Source organism: Pyrgilauda ruficollis, unplaced genomic scaffold, assembly GCF_017590135.1.
Source record: "Pyrgilauda ruficollis isolate IOZ18807 unplaced genomic scaffold, ASM1759013v1 scaffold75, whole genome shotgun sequence".
In the NCBI taxonomy this organism is placed as follows: Eukaryota; Metazoa; Chordata; class Aves; order Passeriformes; family Passeridae; genus Pyrgilauda; species Pyrgilauda ruficollis.
In genome coordinates, this window is record NW_024529377.1 from 1,385,831 (window position 1) to 1,405,211 (window position 19,381).

At 39.6% G+C, this 19,381-nt stretch overlaps 1 protein-coding gene across 4 annotated transcripts in view; it reads right to left on the bottom strand.

Moving 5' to 3' along the window:
• The window catches only part of LPAR1 (lysophosphatidic acid receptor 1), a 68,772-nt gene that overhangs the window by 19,807 nt on the left and 29,584 nt on the right, over nt 1-19,381 (bottom strand). For 3 of the 4 annotated variants that reach the window (XM_041486349.1, XM_041486350.1, XM_041486351.1), the window contains one exon: nt 11,762-12,509. In XM_041486349.1, coding sequence (XP_041342283.1) covers nt 11,762-12,509 — 748 coding nt within the window. Of the gene's footprint in view, nt 1-11,761; nt 12,510-18,562; nt 18,626-19,381 lie in introns of those variants that run through there. The other variant, XM_041486352.1, reaches the window with a different exon arrangement.

The window sequence follows — 19,381 nt, forward strand, 5'->3', positions numbered from 1 at the left end:
GTGGAGGAAAAAAAAAAAAAAAAAAAGGAAAATCTCATGGGAAACAGCATCAATCAGTACTGTGTTCTCTGGAACGTGCTTAAAAGCTAGTGTTTCTGGAGTGCATATGGCTTTATCCATACCTCTCACCCTCCTTGCTGGGGCCAGGCCAGTGTACCTGAACGCCTTCTGCTTTATAACAGGACTACACATAGTGAGTACAGCACTAAGGTATTTGATGGGTGAATTGGCTGAAAGTTCTTCTAAAGAATGCTACATTACTTATTTCAAGCTAAGTACTTTGTTTGCTTACTTAAATTGATCCCTCCTCCCCACAGAGTGAACCAAGCCAAGCTTTCCTGCTGGAAAGACAGAAACCCACACAACTCATTTTGTGCAGAACTCTGGCTAAACAGGCAACGTCAGATGCAGATCACCCTCAGTGAAGGCCCATTTTCAGTCCCCATGGTTTACAGGGGCATTACAGTCTATTAACCAATATGCATTCACTTCACCTTTTCTTTGTGTGTGTGCCTGTGTGTGTGTGACAGCAATAGGAAAGAAGTTAAGCTACAATATACTCTGATATTACTCTCTCCTTGCTGTAGGAGGGTAAATACAAAATGCAACTGGAAGGCAAGGTGTGCTTACAAGGCTGGGTATCAGAGAGCAAGCAGGCTGCCAGCAATGATCCCTGAGCACCCAGGACCCTTAGAGCTATGTCCCCCAACATAGCATCTATCCATTTTCAATTTTAGTCTATGGAAAAAGTAGCAACCATTCTAAAAAATCACAATAGTTTTATGCAATATTTTTTTTACTCTCTATATACTGAGCTTTTACTTAGAAAATCAATCTATAAATTACTCCTTGTACTTTTCTAGAAAAGTAAAAAATGACCACCTTAAAGCAACTTAAAACAAGGGAAGATGGGAATTATCAATGCCATATGTCAGAACAAGTTCTTTCTAAGGTTATATCAATACCAGAAGATGTGAAACAGTTCCCTTAAAACTGCTTTTAGAAGAACAAGAAGGGTACTGAATCCAGGAGAACTTGGCAGCTTTTCCTCCTTTTAACAGCTAAATCCACTCCCTTTTCTTCAGGAGATGACTTCTTTAATGAAGGAAGATATTTCAAAAATCTTAACTGTTCTCACATATCTATGGTTATATTAACAAACTTGTAATCAGATACCAAGTACTTTATTAAAACAGAAGACCTAGGCAGATAGCTCTTACTCAAACACAAAAAAATGCAACAGAATTACTCTCTCACTCCTCTCAAACATGTCTCAACCTTTTTTCTTTATAGTAACCTCATAGGCTTTTAATGCCAACATCAAGGAATTAATTACTTCAACCTCTGCAACACACAAGAGGCTACTCTCCCAACAGCAGCAGATGGCCACCCCATGGCAGATATGTCTGGGGCAGTTTTACATACCAAGTTCTCACTTTCCCAGTTGAAAAACTTTACATAACCCTATCCACAAACTTCAAAGCACTCATCCCTGTTCTAATTCCTCCTGTTTGCTAGTGGGTTTGGAAATCAAGGATTTTCACTTTGAGCAATTCCCTTTGCTCCTGGTACGTCACTAAGTAGTGCAGTGGGATGGACAGCACCAGAGCATGCAAATTAAATACCTCAGATTTACAAATGATGTTACAGCTTCCAAAGTCTCATGACCTTCCATACAAGCTCTGAGCCCTTGCTGCTCTCTAGGCATTGAAGGGAGAGGATATGTGTCCAGCAGTGGACCTGTCATGCTACACAAGCGGCACACTTGGACATATCAGCATTTCTCCACATGGATACAGGAAAATGAACTTCAGAGACATTTTCTTATGCTGAGGAAAGTAGAAGTGTGACACAAAGTTTTCCCAAACAAAAACTACAGAAAGGATGAGGATCTTCTGCTGCGATTGCTGCTTCCAGCTTTAAAGAAGGGCATCAAATGTGTAAGTGTTTGAGAGAAACTTAAGGTGGACCAGCTGGGGAAGGAAAAAAAAAAAAAAAAAAAAAGGGAAGAAAAAACGCCTAAAAATATATTTGAATGAAAAAAAAGGAAAGCAAAAGTAATCCATCAATGAGGTCAGTGACAGCATCCCCATGAGTATGAAACATGAAAATAGGAAACTATTCTGCTGCCACCAGAAGAACTCAGAATCATATCTTCCTTCTACATTCACATTCTAAATACCTTTATTTCAAAAAATGCAGAAACTAAGCCTTTTTGATGAACAATCTTTTTATGCTGAGGCTAGAAGGATGGAACCATGGCTGCTGTCTGAAAGCTATCAATCACTGCTGACCATTTCCCACTGCACTGTTTGCTGTACCTCAAATGTCTCAGCAAGTTTTGCCATCAGCAGTAACTCTGTGATTTGATGTTAAGAGCCATAGTTTCATTGAAATTATAAAAGTAAAAATAATTTGATATTGAAAATAGTTTTTCTTCTGTTTTCATGGATTATCCCAGAAAAAACAAGCCCAGAATACTTAATCATACTGCTCATGTGCAATGAAGCAATATAGAAGGAGGACCACTGCTTCTCTTGCACAAAACAATCTGTTGTTGTCAGTGCTTTCTTTCCACTGGTGGAAACAAACAAGAATTCAGTGCCTCATTGAATGCAGTTTTACAATGAGACCAGTTAACAGCTGGCATTTTTGTTCGCTTAATTTCTGAAGCTGAGGTCCAGCTGTAAATTTGACTTAGCACTTGGGTGGTGTTTGCTGAAACACAGGAAAGACAAATGGTATCACAAAGGTGAAAACAGAAGCCAGTGGGTGGACATGGACCTTACCCCATACCTCCAGACTGCAAATGCTTTCCTTTAGGAATTGCCAAAGATGTATCAGTTTTAGCTGAGGGGGCAAGAAATATAACCTGGAAACCCAGTGAACAAAATAAGCAAAACATTTAGAAGCAAATTCTCCATGCAACTATGTGCTTTCTAGAGGACAAAAATGTTGTGTTGCGAGTAGCCATTTTTAAAAAGCACTATTGTTGCCTCTTCTAAAGAAAGGGACGGGTTCCCATCTTCTCTTCCAAAAAATTCAAAATCCAAAATTCTCAAATTTTGAGAGATCAGAGGGACTTGGTCATGTGCTGGCATTTCACTGTAAGCCTTCTTGCACATGCTGATTTTCAAAATTTCTTCTTGGTAACAACTTCTGCCCTGGGTATTCAAAGTTTACTAAGGCCTCTATTTTAGGGAAAATGTCCCACAAAACATGCCCATCTGCACTGTTTTGGAGAAGCCCAGGTTGATGATTACTTACTCGTGGATGAAGCACTGCTAAGTGGAGTCTGATCCCAAAGCAAGATAGGTTAAAAATTAATTTTGATTTGGTGTGGATTTTCAGTAAGTAAATATCGCTCTTTAGTTAGCATTTTGTTATTTTACCTGGATCCAAGTGAAAATCTTGGATTCTACTTTTCAAGGTCAAGATGTGATTTCCAAATCCTGTTATTAAATTAAAGGAAAATAAAAATCAATTCTCAGGGCCTGTTGAGAAATATACCTACTTTTGCCATTGCAATTAATTTTTAGAAGCTTCTTGGAAAAGGTCAAAACCTGTGCAAGCAAGAAGAATTAGCTTTTTCTTTATAATTTTTTTTAAAAATCAAAATGTGAAGTGTAGGAACTACTTAAGGTTTACCCCTTTCTGGCCATTCCTGGGCCTGGAAAAATGAAGAGAACTTTCATCTGCCCTTTAAATTTATTTTTTCCCTGAAAAGGTAATAAATTATACTGAAGTGAGGGGAAAGACTTTTATTAAACAAGGCCTCATTTTCATCATACTTAAAGGAATGTATTTACTAGAGACATTTTTCCCTCTCAAGAATAAAATAAAATAAAACCACATTCCTGTCTTGGGAAATGATGGAAGGTCCTCAAAGTGCGTTTTCAAAGGATTCTGAATGAAAATAAATAATTCTGATTCTTAACTGAAGGGGGAAAGAAGGAGAAAACTTCTAAATTGATTCCCCAGGGCAAAGCGTTGAATGCTGTAGGAATACCTGGAATACTTTAGAGAAAAGACAGTTACCTGGGATGTATCGGGTTTAACTGTGGATACAATAACATTAACTGAGTCAGCGAAGAAATTAAGCAAAACATTTAGAATGAGACTTTCAACATATCCAGCCATACTCTGGGTTCAGAGAGAGTTGCCTGCATACAAGACATCAGTAATTTCTGCTTCATCAAGTGGAGCTTGCATGGGCTTGTTTTGGAAAAGAAAGCTACTTATGAAGTTTATCCCACAAACAAACTGACCATACTCTAATTTCCAGATCCTGTGCTTCCTTTGTTTTTCCTTTCAGCATTCTCACCAGCCAACCAGTAGCAGGAAGAGATTTGGTTTGGGACTACTAGAAAAAATTCAAGAAGATCCACCAGAATTCATTTGCCGGACTGTAGATGACAATAAAAATGATCAGTGACTGAGACTTTGAGACAGAGCACACATAGTACTGCTTCTGCCAGCAGCATGAAATATATCAAGCAATCAAGAAAAATCATACAAAGGGTGCTAAATTTAAAACACACTACAACCACTGCATGATTACATACATATTGTACATAGGTCCTTGGCAAGTTTTCATGCCTCCACTATTTTAACTGGAAAAAGAAAACCTGACTGATTTTCAACAACTCTTTGTGGAAATTTGTCTTCCTGTTAGAAAACAGTGCTAGACCTGTCTAATGTAGTAATCAAGCTGTATTTATCAAGAAAATAGAATACAGCTATTTACATTTACACACATAAAAATATTAGTACACTTGTTACGAATCACTGACTAAAAGTTAAAGTTCTTGTTATTAAATCAGAATGATTTCACAATTAAACCTTCTAACAAATATATGCAATAACATGAAGACTTTTATTCCCCTTCATCTACTGCCAAGCTGTAAGTACATGGTTGCTTAAGTCAATTCTAAAATGTCATTAAGATGCACAGGGGAAATAAAAAAATACAACAACAAACCCAAAAGATAATACATAATTCACAATAAGTGGAAAATGGCAAGGCCTGGAAACCACTGACTCCCTAAACTGCATGTTTTTTCCTGCAAGGAGGCTTTTGAGCAGCAATCAGAAGAACTACTCCTAAGGCTGAGAGAGGGAGAAGAGGGAGAAGTCCAAGTCATCCAAACTCCACTAGGATAGATAAGATGTGCTATAAATAATAATAATAATCAAGATTTCACTTTTTTCATGCAAATATCTGATGTGTCTAGCAGTGGACCTGTCACGGTCAAATATTTGATGATACAGCTTGAATATTGATGCACACTGCATCTCTGAAAGCATTTGTTACAAACCTTTGCTCTCCATATTATGAAACAGATTTTATCCTTTAAACTTATGAGCTCTCCATTTAGGCTACATCATCAGCAACAATTTCCCAGTTTACTTGACTGTAGGGTTAAATTCACAGTTTATGCACATTTAAAATATACTGATCTAAAAACACTGGGACTGCACATAACTGCAACCTGTGTGCTAGAACAGAAAGTCATTGATGCTCAGACATGTATTGCCTGCACCAACTACAGAGTTTATTGCGCTGTTTTTCTGTCAGGATTAAATCAATACACAAGTGATATTTCTGTGACCTGGGGGTCAGGCAGGGTTGGTGACTCTGAACTGGCCCCCTGTGCAGACCACAGGGTAACACAGTATTCCTGGCTTCACATTGCACCACTTCCAGACAAAAAGCTGTGAAAATTGCTGCTCGCATCTCAACTCCAGCATGATGTTACTGCCCAGCACAATTCTCTATGGAAAATGTAATAATTACAAGGAAAACCACCTGACTGGATGCTGCTCTTCTCCCCATGAGTCCACTGCTACCTGGTGGAAGGATATCTCCAAGCTAAGACAACATTCTCAATTTCAGTCATGTCAGGAAAAATACTGCTGCAAAGCTCATCCCTCCCAACAGCAGCAGGACTCCTAAAGGAGGAGGTAAATAGGTGAAGTTTTCTTCTTACAGTAACGGGGCTCAGAGTTAAACCCTGGCTTCTCCAAAAGATCATCTTATAAGCTGCACTGTGCTAAGAGGGCTGATGCTTCCTTTGGCCCACAGGAATAATGTTCCACAGGTAGGGAAGCTGTGTCAAAGTTTGAGCGATACCATAATCAAGCTCTGTCTAGACATGATCATCTCCATCTCAGTCCAGGACCACAGCCTTGGTAACTGATGAAATGTATTTCATACTGTTTAAGCCTTAAGGCCAACAAAGATAAACCATTCCAGTTAATTACCTGACACTGCATGAGGGATATGGAAATAAAGACATGCCTCTGTCAAGACACCATGTGCTGTCAGTCAGGTTGCAGCATTATTTCAGTCTTTCTATATTCTACTGATAATCAAGTGCTTTTACTGCATGAGAAGAAAAATGGAGTGAAGATGCAGACTGCATGTCAAAACAACCATTCAGAAAAGTTAAAGTTGTCAATAATGTACTTTATTTGCTTCAACAGTGTAGCTACAGCATATGTGAACACTCATGTGCATTAACAGTTTTTTGCTGTTTTCCAACCCTATTTGGAACGTAGATGTGAAAGAAAAGCTACAAGAGTTCAAAAATAAGTCTCATGCAATTCATAACTGCTGCAGAGAGGGCAGGAAAAAAGTCCTTGCTGAGAAGTTCTACCCTTCCAGATGTTTATGCTGAACTTCCAGATGTTTTTCTTACATTTAGTTCTTCATTATAATAAGTAAAGGACTGTCTTCAAGCACTGTGACACAGACTCCTTTAAATCAAAATTTATAAAAAACTCAGAGTTTATACAAAAAGAACCTTCACCTTTTTTATCTGTGCCCACATTAGTGTCCCAATATTACAGAGTAAACCACATTCCTGCAAACAAAGTGGATGATTCTATAGGCAGGAAAGTCCTAAGTGTCTTTTTACTTCCCAGGAACATAAATGGTAAACAATTCTGAACTCATTGTTTGGTCTCCCTACATCCTGGGGGCTAGCTGTGGTTCTTGTCTCAACAGGCATGCCTAATTTTGGCCCAACAACACTGAGAACTCACCCAACATAGAAGGCTAATCATCAGGATTAGTAAAATACAAATAAGGAGGGCTGTTGGTATCGTGCTTATTTGAAATTCAGTTATAAACCCTCAGTATCACAATCTCACAGTCTAAATTCTAAATAGAGAGGAATGCCCAAAGATGCATATGGAGGTATATGGCAGAGTTATCCACACTGTAAAAACGAGAGGTGACAAATTAGGATGAATACTTAATCAGCATTTAGGCAGGAGAAATATAGGCTTTCTAACTAACAGCAACATTCTAAGCCAGTACTTCTCTAGAAATGCAGGTATACACCTAAAAATACCTGAAAAACCCTAGCTTTCATAACTGATTCCAGGCCAAGGAAATGTAGGCCAGAGCTAGTTTATCCAGGCCTCGAATCTGATATCCTTAATTTCGTGCTTTCACTACTTCTTAAAACAATAGTTAGATATTGTCTTCCTTTTTTGGGCCAAACCTACGACTGGCCCGACAAATGCTTTCAGAGTCTAACTATGATCCCCAGCAGAAAAACAGTTTAGCTTTGTTTTTAAATGCAACATGAGAAAAAGTGGAGAACAGAAGAGAGGATGCAAAGTTTCAGCTGATGTATCTGCTCAGTTTCTGCCTATTCCCTGATTGCTCATTTAAAGGGAACACATGGTGGTGGTGAAAGGCAAAGTGTCACTGAGCTGCAAGCCAAACCAGACATGATTTTATGACTATGTGCAGTACACAGATCAGTTCTTCCTTAGTTCCAATGCAAAGGAAAGGCATGGTTTAGAGAGAGAGCTTTATGTTCCTTGTTACTTTTGAAAGATTTCAAAAGCAGCCTTGTTAAAAGAAAAAAGGGCTCAGCTATGAAATCACTTCCTTCTGTTTAAACTATTTTACTCAAGGAAAAAAACAAGAGGGCATAAAAAAAAAAAAAAAATCTGTTCTCTGCTTTTGACTTTTTCCTAGGATTCAGCATCCCACCCGCTCTGTGGGATGACGCAGTGTGCCAGATCCCGACCGCTCCAGTCAGTGCGTCAAGCAGCCATAGCCCTCCCCACACAATCACCCTCTTGTCAAGAGACAGCTGGCACCCTCCCTGCACATGCTGACAGCATCACTGCCTGGAGGACTGCACCCCTTTTGGGGCAGCTCTTCTCCTCTTGGAGCAAGGCAGCAAGGCATGAAGGAGGGCAGGCCGTGTTAGGCAGCTAACAAACAAGAAGCTCTTGTGTTATTCCCTCCCCCTCCTGCCCCCAAACACAGCGAGAATGCAGACAGGGGAAAAGATGCTCTTCTGCTTGCAGCAGCAGCAACATGGCTTTGCCTGGGAGTACAGCCAGCAGGACAACTCCAGGACACCCGTTTATGGAAGTTTAAAAGTCAAATGAACAGTTCACTGCTGCCCAATTCACAATGGAGTTACTTACGGCTGAGCAGCATTTTAACAAAGATTCTAAAATGAGGAATGGTTGCCTCCCTCTGCCAATGCTCACAGGTTTACCCAGAGCCTCAGTTCTGTTTTCCTTTCAATCCCAGGGCACCCTCCCTCTCCTCCAAAATGAATTGTCTTCTGTGTATAACAGGCTGACACAAACCAGCTCCCTTCCCCACTCAGCTGTGGGGAAGGAGAGGAGGGAGAGGCATCTTCAGAATAAACTACTCTCCTTCCCAGCTCCACTTCCTGCAAAAAAGTTTGTTTCTGTCTCAAACCAATGTATTGACCAATGTAGTATTACCCTGATCTGCACCATTAAGAAAGGGGTTCTTCTCCATGTTTTTGAGGTTCACTGATGTAGAAAAAGCCAGATAACACGAGATAAATGATCAGCAAATTGCTCCATGCATACTGACACACTCACCTTTTCTGCCCTTCCCAAAGCTCCAGTAGATAAACTCGAAGCACTACCTTTTCAAGAAGGCACTCAGGAGATATGACCCTTGAAATTAAATCTTCTGCTTAAGAAAACTTTAAGCCAGACTTACAAGTAAACTGCAAACAGTTATAGAGCACCACCACACCTGCCTGATCAACATGCTGACCACACTCTTTGCTTGAGAGATACCTGCTGATATCTGAGATATCTGTTGCCCAGAAGTGCTTTGAAGTGATGCTTAGCTTTTCTTCTTTAGAACCACAAAAAAATCCTCCCCTGAAGTGCAAATTCAGCAATATGGGATGATACTCCCCAGCTGATGACAATTAATGAAAATTTCTCATGGTGTACGTAGCAGTCTGGTAACACCTTGATGCACAAATATTTAACTCCCCCAATGTGTCTGCAATTACCCCAAAGCCTAATTCTTTACTTCAGTCTCTTCTTTCTTTATTTATTTCTTAAATTAAAAGAATTTACACAACAAACCCACAACTGTTTCCCAACTATCTTTATCTTGCAACTGTGCCTCCCAGGTGGTAAGGAGGTGAAAGCACTGCTACTTCTTTACACTACAGGCCTACGACTGACCTCCGCTAGCTTTCCTCTAGAAACCAAACTGCTTAGGGAAAAAACCAAACTGAACCAAAAACCCAAACCCTTTGCAAAATAATACCAAGGTGGGAGCTGCAAAAATGATAAAGAATGTCACAACCTACGAGCGCTTTTGTTGCCTTTGAACAGATTTAATAAAATAATAAGTTATTGTTTTCTGTAAATGGTATTTTATGCAGATTAGAAGCGATACTTAAGTACAATGTGTGCAAAGCACTGAATGAAGTGCAGCAGTAACAAGAAATAAGATCCTGTTTGAATTTTATAGAAAGCTTCAACATGTGCCACTTGCAGTCCTGAAAAATCTCACCTTTATGAGGAATCAGAGGTATTACTGAACTACATCTGCAGCTAAACTGAATTCACCTCCAGTTTAGCTAATGCCCCTTAACCCCTGGAGTTGTTTCACTCTTTCTAGAATAATACCTGAAAGAAATATATTTATTAGGGAAAAGAAAGGGGTCACTTTACATTCTTTGTACACCACTACTGTTGTGGCCACAGTGAGTGGCCTGTATATCTTCCCTCTGACCTCTTTCACAGGAGACTGATCCTTCCTGCTGCATACACATACCTCTAGAACCATACATGCTTGGGATTAGCTGACATTTGCTATTTATTCAGTGACTGTTTATTGCTACAACTCCACATTGCACTGGTAGAAGTGCCTACTATTTTCCATCCACTTTTTTTAGTAGCTGTTTTTGAGGTCTTTTTTTTTTTTTTTTTTTTTTTTTTTTTTTTTTTTTTTTTTGTGAAGTCTGAGCCAGTCTTTCACCTCATTGGAAATACTGTATGAACAATAATGTCTTCAGGAAGGAAAACAGAGAACTGTTTCCTAAAAGAGGACTGCAAAACCCAAATTTTCTTGGTATTCTTAACTTCATCTTGCCTTCTGCCATGACAATCATGGAGATTGGAAAGGACCGATTTTTGAAGCACCAGGAGAGGTTTCACCAATCACTAGAGTCTCCCTTGGAAATCTCATATAAATGCTTTCCCTGAAGACAAGAGCAGGACATGGAGGAATACATCTTATCAATGGTTTAACAGGTTAGTTAACTGCACAATTCATATTCTGGTCAAAATGCAAATCACTAGGTCAAAGTACAACATGTAAATTCTTAAACTAAAAAGTGAGTTGACACAGTGATTCACACTGAATCTCTGCTACAATTCTGGCACGTTTGTGATAGAAAGCTCAAGTCACAGCATAAACCTATGGGAACCATAATGTCAAGGAGAGAAATGGGGCTAAGTTTTGGGCTCTGTGGACTGCATAACAATTGCATTTATGAACTGTTAGGGCAACCATCTGATGCAACAGGGTAGTGGGATACCTGGAGACCCATGTACTGTAGTGGAGGACCTAATAGGTGAGAACACATATTGGGACAAGGAGACAACCTGTACCATCCTTGCTGCCTTCAGCTCACTATCATCTGCAGGAACAAAGAACAGAAAAACAGCAAAGAAGATCAACAGGGAATGGTACTCAGCCTTTAGACTGTGCTGCATAAGGAAACTGGGAATCCCAGACAAAACCCAAGTAAAACTATTCACAAAATTACAATAACCTCCTGAATCCAAAACGTGTTATGGTATTTCCCTCATGCTAAGCACTGAAGCCTATGCACCTCCTGAGCAGTGTGCTGAAGCACATCAGTATCTCACATGCTACTTTCCTGTATTAGCAAATGCACCAAACACTATAGGACTGGGTACATGCAGTCCTGCTTAACACACAATCTTTTTGTGAACAGCCTGACTGTAGCTCGTGACTGTTCTCCATATAATGGAATTTCACATTAACACAACACCTTTCAGGTGACAAAAAGGAGACAACAGATATTTCAGTGGAACACCGAGCCTTCCCTGTACTATTTTAAGTTTGAAGCCATTTGGCATCTTCAAAGGCAAAAAGACAAACATTATATAATAGGTTGCTACAAAAGATTTTAAACACGTGTTGCTGCAAAAAACCACCACATTACATCTGGATTTTCACTGGTTTCATGTTACAGGGCTAAGTGACCATGTCACATCAACTTCCATAAATAAGCCTGATAATCCCAGTGGTCTTCTTAGAGCACCCAGTGGTGAACTCTGTGTGCTCTTATTGTCTGCACCTGCTCCAGTGTCTTCCACATTCTGCTGACCCCCAGGAGCTGACCACGCATTACTGAAATCACCTGATAAGAAACAGAGCAGGAAGAACAGGGTGGGCAAAGTAAGCACTTACCAAGCACAATGACCACAGTCTTCAGGAGGCTCATCATGGTGTCCCGATTCCTGCGGGGTCCAGAACTGTGTCTGGACATTCTCATAGTCCTTTGGCGAACATACCCAAAGATGTGAGCGTATAGGACCACCATGACCACAAAAGTGACCAGGTTGAAAATAGCCCAGAAGACCAGGTAGGAGTCACTATAGAGCGGTGCCATGTTGGAGCAGTGGGTGATATCACAAATACAGTTCCATCCGACACTTGGTATGGCACCCATGACGATGGCCATAGTCCAGATAACAACAATGACAACGACCACTCGGCGGTTGCTCATCCGAGTGTGCAGCTGCATTCGGAAAACTGTAATGTGCCGCTCAATAGCAATGGCCAACAAATTGGCTACAGAGGCTGTCAGACTGGTATCAATGAGACCCTGACGGAGAAGCCAGGTGCTTACAGTCAGTCTTCTAGTGTTGGGTCCTGTGTTGAACATTAAGTAAAAGTAGGCCAGCCCTGCAAAAAAGTCCGCAGCAGCTAAGTTGGCCATTAAGTAATAAATAGGAAAGTGGAATCGGCGATTCACATAAATAGCCACCATAACCAAGAGGTTGGCGAGCATTATGAAGATGCAGACGGTAATCCCCAGTCCCATTACAAGCTTGCTGACAGTGTTCCATTCAGTGGCTAGATATTTTCCACTTCGGTTATAAAAGAAGGCAATGGTTTCATTGTAGTAGCACTGTGGTTCACTCATGGCTGTAGACTGAAAGAAGAGAGAAAAAAAAAGAGAGAGAAAAAAACCCAGAATGACATCAGAACTGAAAACATATGATTGCCTTCATGGCTAAGACATAGACAAAGAGCGGGGAGGGGGACGGAAAGGAACACACTTCAGAACAAATTTATTGTTTCAGACCAAATGGCATTCCAGAACTCACAAACAATTGCTTTGAGGAATCTAGTAACAGCAACCAGATTAGAAACCACCAGAAATGGCTCCATCTGCTCTTGGAGCCAGCATGATTTCTGATGTAGTTGTAAATTGCATAGAAAACAAGCTTCTGGCCAAGCAGATCTGCTGAGAGATTCAGTTAAAGGCATGCAATTCATAATTAAGAAAAATTAACTCTGCTAGACACATTATTTATGTTATTAGTGCACAGAACTGTTGTTTGACTGTAGCGGAAGAATAGTTCATCAAAGAGGAGGAAATGTTTGTTACATTTCCAAGTAGGTTTTAACTTATTCCATTTTCCGTCATGGGTATTCCTTCTTGTCCTGTCTTAAAATGTGGGAAGAACACCCTAAATAAAGATTGTCAATATGTTCTGAGACCATGAATTACAAAGGATAACATATGTCCATAAAAAGTGCGTGCTTTTATGAACAATAAAGGAAGCATGACATAGCATTTCTATGAGCACCAGCCACATTTCTAGAAATGGTTTGAAATACACAATGCTTTTAAACGTAACTCATCAGAACTGACTTATTCCAATTTGAAATAGGAGTGAGCCAAGAAATAAGAAAAGCAATATTTGGCTTAACTAGTGTTAAAAGCATCCAACCTTATTTCCTGCATTAACTATTGTTGTGGCTATGCCAGAGAACACATGACTATTTTCTTTTGCAGAGTACTTCGCCGAGAACAGCTAGGGGGGCAAAAAACCAGCCCATATTCCACTAGAATGTGGAAGTTTTGGATACAACTGTTGGCTTATAAGAAAATGCCTAATGAGTTTCCTTTTTAAGTTCCATGCAATTACTCAAGGTGCAATTCCCAAAAGGCAAACCTTAAGAAAAGAAACCCCTCTGAATAACATCCTGGTTCCTTGTTTAGCATGGGTAAACAACAAAGATATAAAAATAATAATTAAAAAAAAAATCAAACCAATAAACACATGTCAAAAAGTCTCTTTCTATATAAGATCTTCCTTTTCCTCTCTGTTTTTATTGTTCTGGAATGCTATCACCTAAACTTGAATTTTTACAAAAGCAGGACCAGTTTTGGCAATTCAGGTAAGAAGCCCAATCAAGGAACAGATCAACAACACTAAAAGGCGGTAATTTCTTCCCATTAAAACATACAAAGTTAACCATAGATTTTGGACAGCTCCAGTTACTCTGCAGGAAGTGCTACAGCTAACCTAACCTTCTTGTGGAAAACAAAAACATACAGAATTGGGAAACTGAATTCATAACTTGACTCAAGTGAAAATAGTATCTGATAAAGATCTCCTTAGAATTACCCAAAACTGTTTCTGTTTCTTTTCATGTCTACATTTGTCAATGCAATTAAGCCAATTCCAATAATGCAATATACAAAACTTTCCATCTATATCCCAAATGGACTACATGACATTTAAATTTATGTTAAAGAAAAAGGTCTTTTAAGAAAGATTTTACCTCCAGCCTAGACATTGACCAGAAACATTTGCAGTCCCAGGATAATAAAAAAGCTAGAATAAATAGTATTCTAAGCCCAGTGAGTATAATGCTTTTATTGCTCCTCTAGGATACATCAACCCTTGGGTTTGAAGCCTTTTAGCCTTAATTATTTAAGAAATTTTGGAAGTTCTCATGTAGGATCAGTTGCATATAAAAAAAAATTATTATAAGGGGTGTTTAACAAAGGGAGACCTAGCTACAAGACATCTGGCTTTAATTTTTTGGTTAAAGACCTTGTGGTAATAACAGGTCAAGTATAAGAACCCTTGAGGGAGAGAGGAAGTCATATGCATGAATTAGTGGCTCTTATAAAAGCTTGCCAACATCTGCATTAATTATGTAATGCACAGGATTTTTAGTCTCTGTAGGAATATCTGGATTCAGGACCTAGTTGACACTTGTGATCTTGAATAAATTCTCTTTGCCTGTGTATTTGTCACTGTTTTTTTCTTTCAGATGTCTGCTGCCCACATGTAATGAATGATTACTGCTCCTCTGTTGCTCCTATGGAAAGAGGCCTGCTACACCTGAAAAAACATGTATTTTTAATTCAGAAGTTTAAAATGTGGCTGGTATTATGCTTTTACTTTCTTTTTCCTTCTTTTTTCCTTTTTTGTTTTGCACATGGGCTTAAAATGTGAATTATTCCCTGATTGTGCAATGCTCTCCCCAACCTTTTAGTTTGAAATCTGAAACAAAATATGACAAAAAATATGACTTAATCATGAAATGGCAAGGTGGAATGTACGTACAGACATAAGGGTATGTAAAATGCTACAGAGCCAGACTTGTTCAATTTAAAACTATGACAGCACTTGAGCAATCTCGGAGAAGCTAGCATGAGGCTCACTTGCTACTTCTCTCATTTTGAAGGCAGAAAACCAAAATGCTGTGTTCATGTAAGGAATTTTGGAGAAGTTTTGTTTCTAAGGTATTCTAATCTAAAACCTGGGACCTCCTGTAAAAGTAATCTTTTCATGCCCTGCACACCCCACCCACCTTCCCAAGGGAAAGAAGAGAAGAAGATGAGACAGTTTGCTGGCAAAAATTCCAGCAGGGGACTTCCAGATGATCAGCTTTCTCGGATGCCACTTAAAGGAAGGTTTTGACCTCCCAGGTCACAAACATAAAAATCCCAAGGCATCACATTTAGCTGTGATGCTGATTGGAAAGGCTCAAGCAGGAGAGAACTGCACTCTATCTCTCAGTACTCAAAGTGTTAACATACCACAAAGGCATATGCAAGCAAGCAGACCCCATTCCCCTCTCCTGCCCCTGAAGGAAAAGGGGCAGGGAAGTTTATATTTTAATTTCCTGAAGTTTCACTCTGTGTGTTTCACTGCCTGTGTAAGCCAGATGTGTGGTGCCCGGAGATTTACCTCATCCACCCAGTGTATCTCAACAGAAGTTTAAAACAAACTGAGCTGCAAATTGCCCATGTTAACTAAATCTCTAGGACAAATCTGTGTGGAAGAAGTAAACATTGAGCTGTAAACCAATAAGACAGATAAAGAAAAATGGAATAAAAGCAGGTTAAAAACAAAGTCTCCTCCTGCTGCACCAAGATGACCCAATACATATTTGTCCCAAATCAAAGAAGAAGAAAATCACAAGTACATGGAATTCAATCTCTTAATCCCATGAGACATAGTTATAACTACAGCCCAGTGCACACAAACCAGGAAATGTGGCATCAGGACTTAATAAATAAAACTCACTCTTCAGCAATTAGTCATTCAATTCACCTTGGCGCTGGCCTTTTCAGGCACTATTTGCCTGGTTGTCTCCCCTCCTCTGGTTAGATGGGTGCCAGTGGGAGCACTGGGAAGAAGAGCCCATGTAAGATTTCCCATGTTTTGTGCCTGACTCATCTTGCTTCTGCGCCACCTCTGCATCACACCCTGAAGAACAGGGTGAGGATTTAGATCCACAGCAGCTTGACCACTGGATGTCCCTGGGAGAGCAGCTCATTACTACCTGTCCCTCCTGGGGCAGACACAGCAGTGGAGAGCACACTGTCTGCCTGGAACAGAAGGGGGATCTCTGAATCCTGCCAGCTCCGTGGTGAGTTACAGCTCACCCGGTGAGGGCTGCTCACCTGGTAAGGACTGTGTATGGAGAGATGCTTGGGGTGGAAAACAAACATCAAAAAGTCTTCAAATACCATTGCCCGATCCTGCCTAAACAAAGCATTAATTAGCACGAGGTGCCTGAGGGGAAGATGATCAGTTTACAATCCCCTCTGCAATCTCAGAGTTTGGAGAGTTCCTTGATCCACGAAACAAAAAAAAAAAGGCAAGTCACTGTCTCCCCACCCCCAGTACCCATGGGTGCACCTATTTCTTGTCGAGAAAAGCACGGCAGAACATTCTTTGAATATTAAGGTCTGACTTTTACAGCACTTTTCAAACTTGTAAGCCACAAAGAAAGAATCCATATCCAAGAAATCTCTTAAAAATATTTTAACCTAGACTCTCCAAACACACTCTGCTCTTCTCTTTTTTGTGTTTTGCTGAATTAACCTCCACATGCCACTGTTTTCTTACCCAGAACATGGAGGAGAAGAAAATCAATTTATTTTTCTAATATTGTTGTGGTAAACTAAGACTACAAAACCATAATAACTCTCTTATATCTTTACATTTAGAGCAGCAGTGAATGGAAACCAGTACCACTGCTTTCAGCTTGCGTAAATATCTTAAGTTTACTGACATACTGGAAGGGGTCAAGCTGAAAAACTTCAGGGAACTGCCAACTTCAAAATCCCCAAAGAAGGGTATAAATAAAGAATATATTTAAAATAAGGACAATCAAGTAAGTATAGGCATAATTGAATTAATATGTAAATACTTCATCAATCCACAACTGCTAAACATGGGGTTTATGAAAGTAAAGTTGTAACAGATGAGGGAAAAAAAATCCAATTTGCAAACACAGTTGTCTACTACCTAATGAAAAACACACATTACTTTTCAAACTGCAGAACATGAAAGAAAAGCTTTAAAATAAAGCAGAAAAGATGTGTTTCCTTCAAAGATAAAAGTAGAAGTAAAAAAAAAAAAAACAAAACCATGAAGTCACAAGAGTCCTGATTCATTATAACCTTATGCACAGACATGTTTTTCGTCTTCACAATGGAAGTAGGAAACCCTATTGCCAACACAGAATGGCTCCTCCTCTTCAGAATTGCATCTCCCAAAGTAACCATTCCACAGACTTAAAGATAAACCTATATAATAAGATGGGGTGGTTCTGTCACAGCAGGTTACTTCATTTCACTAGATTCATTTTGGCCTTCACAAAGGTGACAAGACAGGAGGAAATTAATCTCTCTGCAAGGGGATCCCTTTAATGCTATTAAAACATTCTAAAGCATAAAGTTACTTAAGGATCATGTGGCAACAGCTAGTGCATCCAGTAATTTGTAGGATGCTTTTGTAGCAGACTATATTACTACAGAGCCTCAGATCTGACAAATGTCCCAACTACTAGAAAATTAACTGAGAATTTCTCTGTATCCTACAGTTTATACCTGAAAATGCAGCTCAACATTCTAGGCACTCAGTGTATTAAAGAGACCCAGCCACCAGCAACAGTGAGAAAACAGGCAGCGTTACTCTTAGAAGGTATAATTCACAAGTGACACAGATCCCACTGATTAACTATGATTATGATCTCCACGGATTGGCTATAAAACCAGTGAGGTTGTTGACCTTCCAAAATTCTGCAAGTCAAAGGAGATTTAAGAAATTCAAAACTAGAATTAATTAAAAGAAGAATTGGAAAAGACAGAGTGACCTCATCTATCCACAACTTAGCCAACAATTCACACACTGTTGTATTGCTGCTCCTTTTCCACAGATCCAACATTTTCAGATGAGCTGCGTCCCTCACAAGTACTACATAAATGTTCATAGGGAAGTTTTCCAGTAGAGGAAGAAGTGAAAACTGTTTGAATCAGGGCACAGTCCTACATCATCACACCCTCACTTACATTCCTAGAATGGCTTACATATGTTGATTACTAAGGATTTATTTTTTCTCTGCCACCCCATATCTGTCTTCCCAGCTCAAAGGGAGATCCCCATTGTAATGTGGAGATACTGCAAAAAAAAAAAAAAAAAAAAGTAATTAGCTGTGGTGAAGGTAGAGCACATTGAGCCCAAACTGGGTATTTAAGCCCAAGTGTTCCAAAGTACAGAAAAGGCTTCTGCAAAGCTGTTAAAACTTCTTTTCTTTGGGGTACCTTTCATGACAAGCTGAGCTTCACAAAAACTAGCCAAACACGGGCACAGGCTCAACACTTTGTGGGAGACACAGGAACACAATTATATTCCATCATCTCATTTAGTGACTGAAATATTCTACCTCCTATGCCTTCAGAAAAGGTCTTTGCCGTGATGCTGATTGGGCTGCTCCACTTTCTTGCCCAGCTCACTCCCAGCTGCCCAGTTGCAAATGGCTGTGCGTCCCTGAATGCTGCTGTGAGGATGAGGTCTCCAGGACAGACCTTTATCGAACACCCCCACCTTGGGAGGGGTTTTCTGGAGAGAGGTGCAGCACACAGAGTCCTATCTGTGCGCTTCCACTTCCAGAGTGGAAGCAGTCGGAGGGGAAAAAGAATCTGCACAATAACATCCCAAATGAGTTTTCATGCATAAATAATTTCATGATTTACAACGTGCATCCTTTAAACCGAGTTAGTAAACCAAGCTGGGAGTTAATTATTGGCTACAGCAGCTCAAAGACAGCAATTTTATGCTGAAAAAAACACTGTGGGCTACACTGGGGCTGCTTCCACCTCCAGGGCACACCTCCCATAGATCCTCCCCAAGCAAAAAGTGAGCACTTGGGAGAGTTTAGCCTACAACCAAAATGCATAGCAAATTTCATTTTGAGACTGAAAATAGAGATTTACAGACAGAAATAAGAAGACTATTCTGTATTTTCAATACAGAAAAGTAAAGTACAACAAGCACCTTTGTTTAATGAAATATATGTTAGACAATTTGGGTTTCTTTTGCTTTGATATATTGAGAGATTTGTGAAATATATAAACAGAATATAGAAAAATCTTTGTCTCAGAGCTTTGGAAACAATGGGGTCTCTATAACTAACTTGTTCACACTTTACTGAGCAGTTGCCTTTAAGGCAGTATTGGTCTACTTTAAACAAAACAGATTTGCA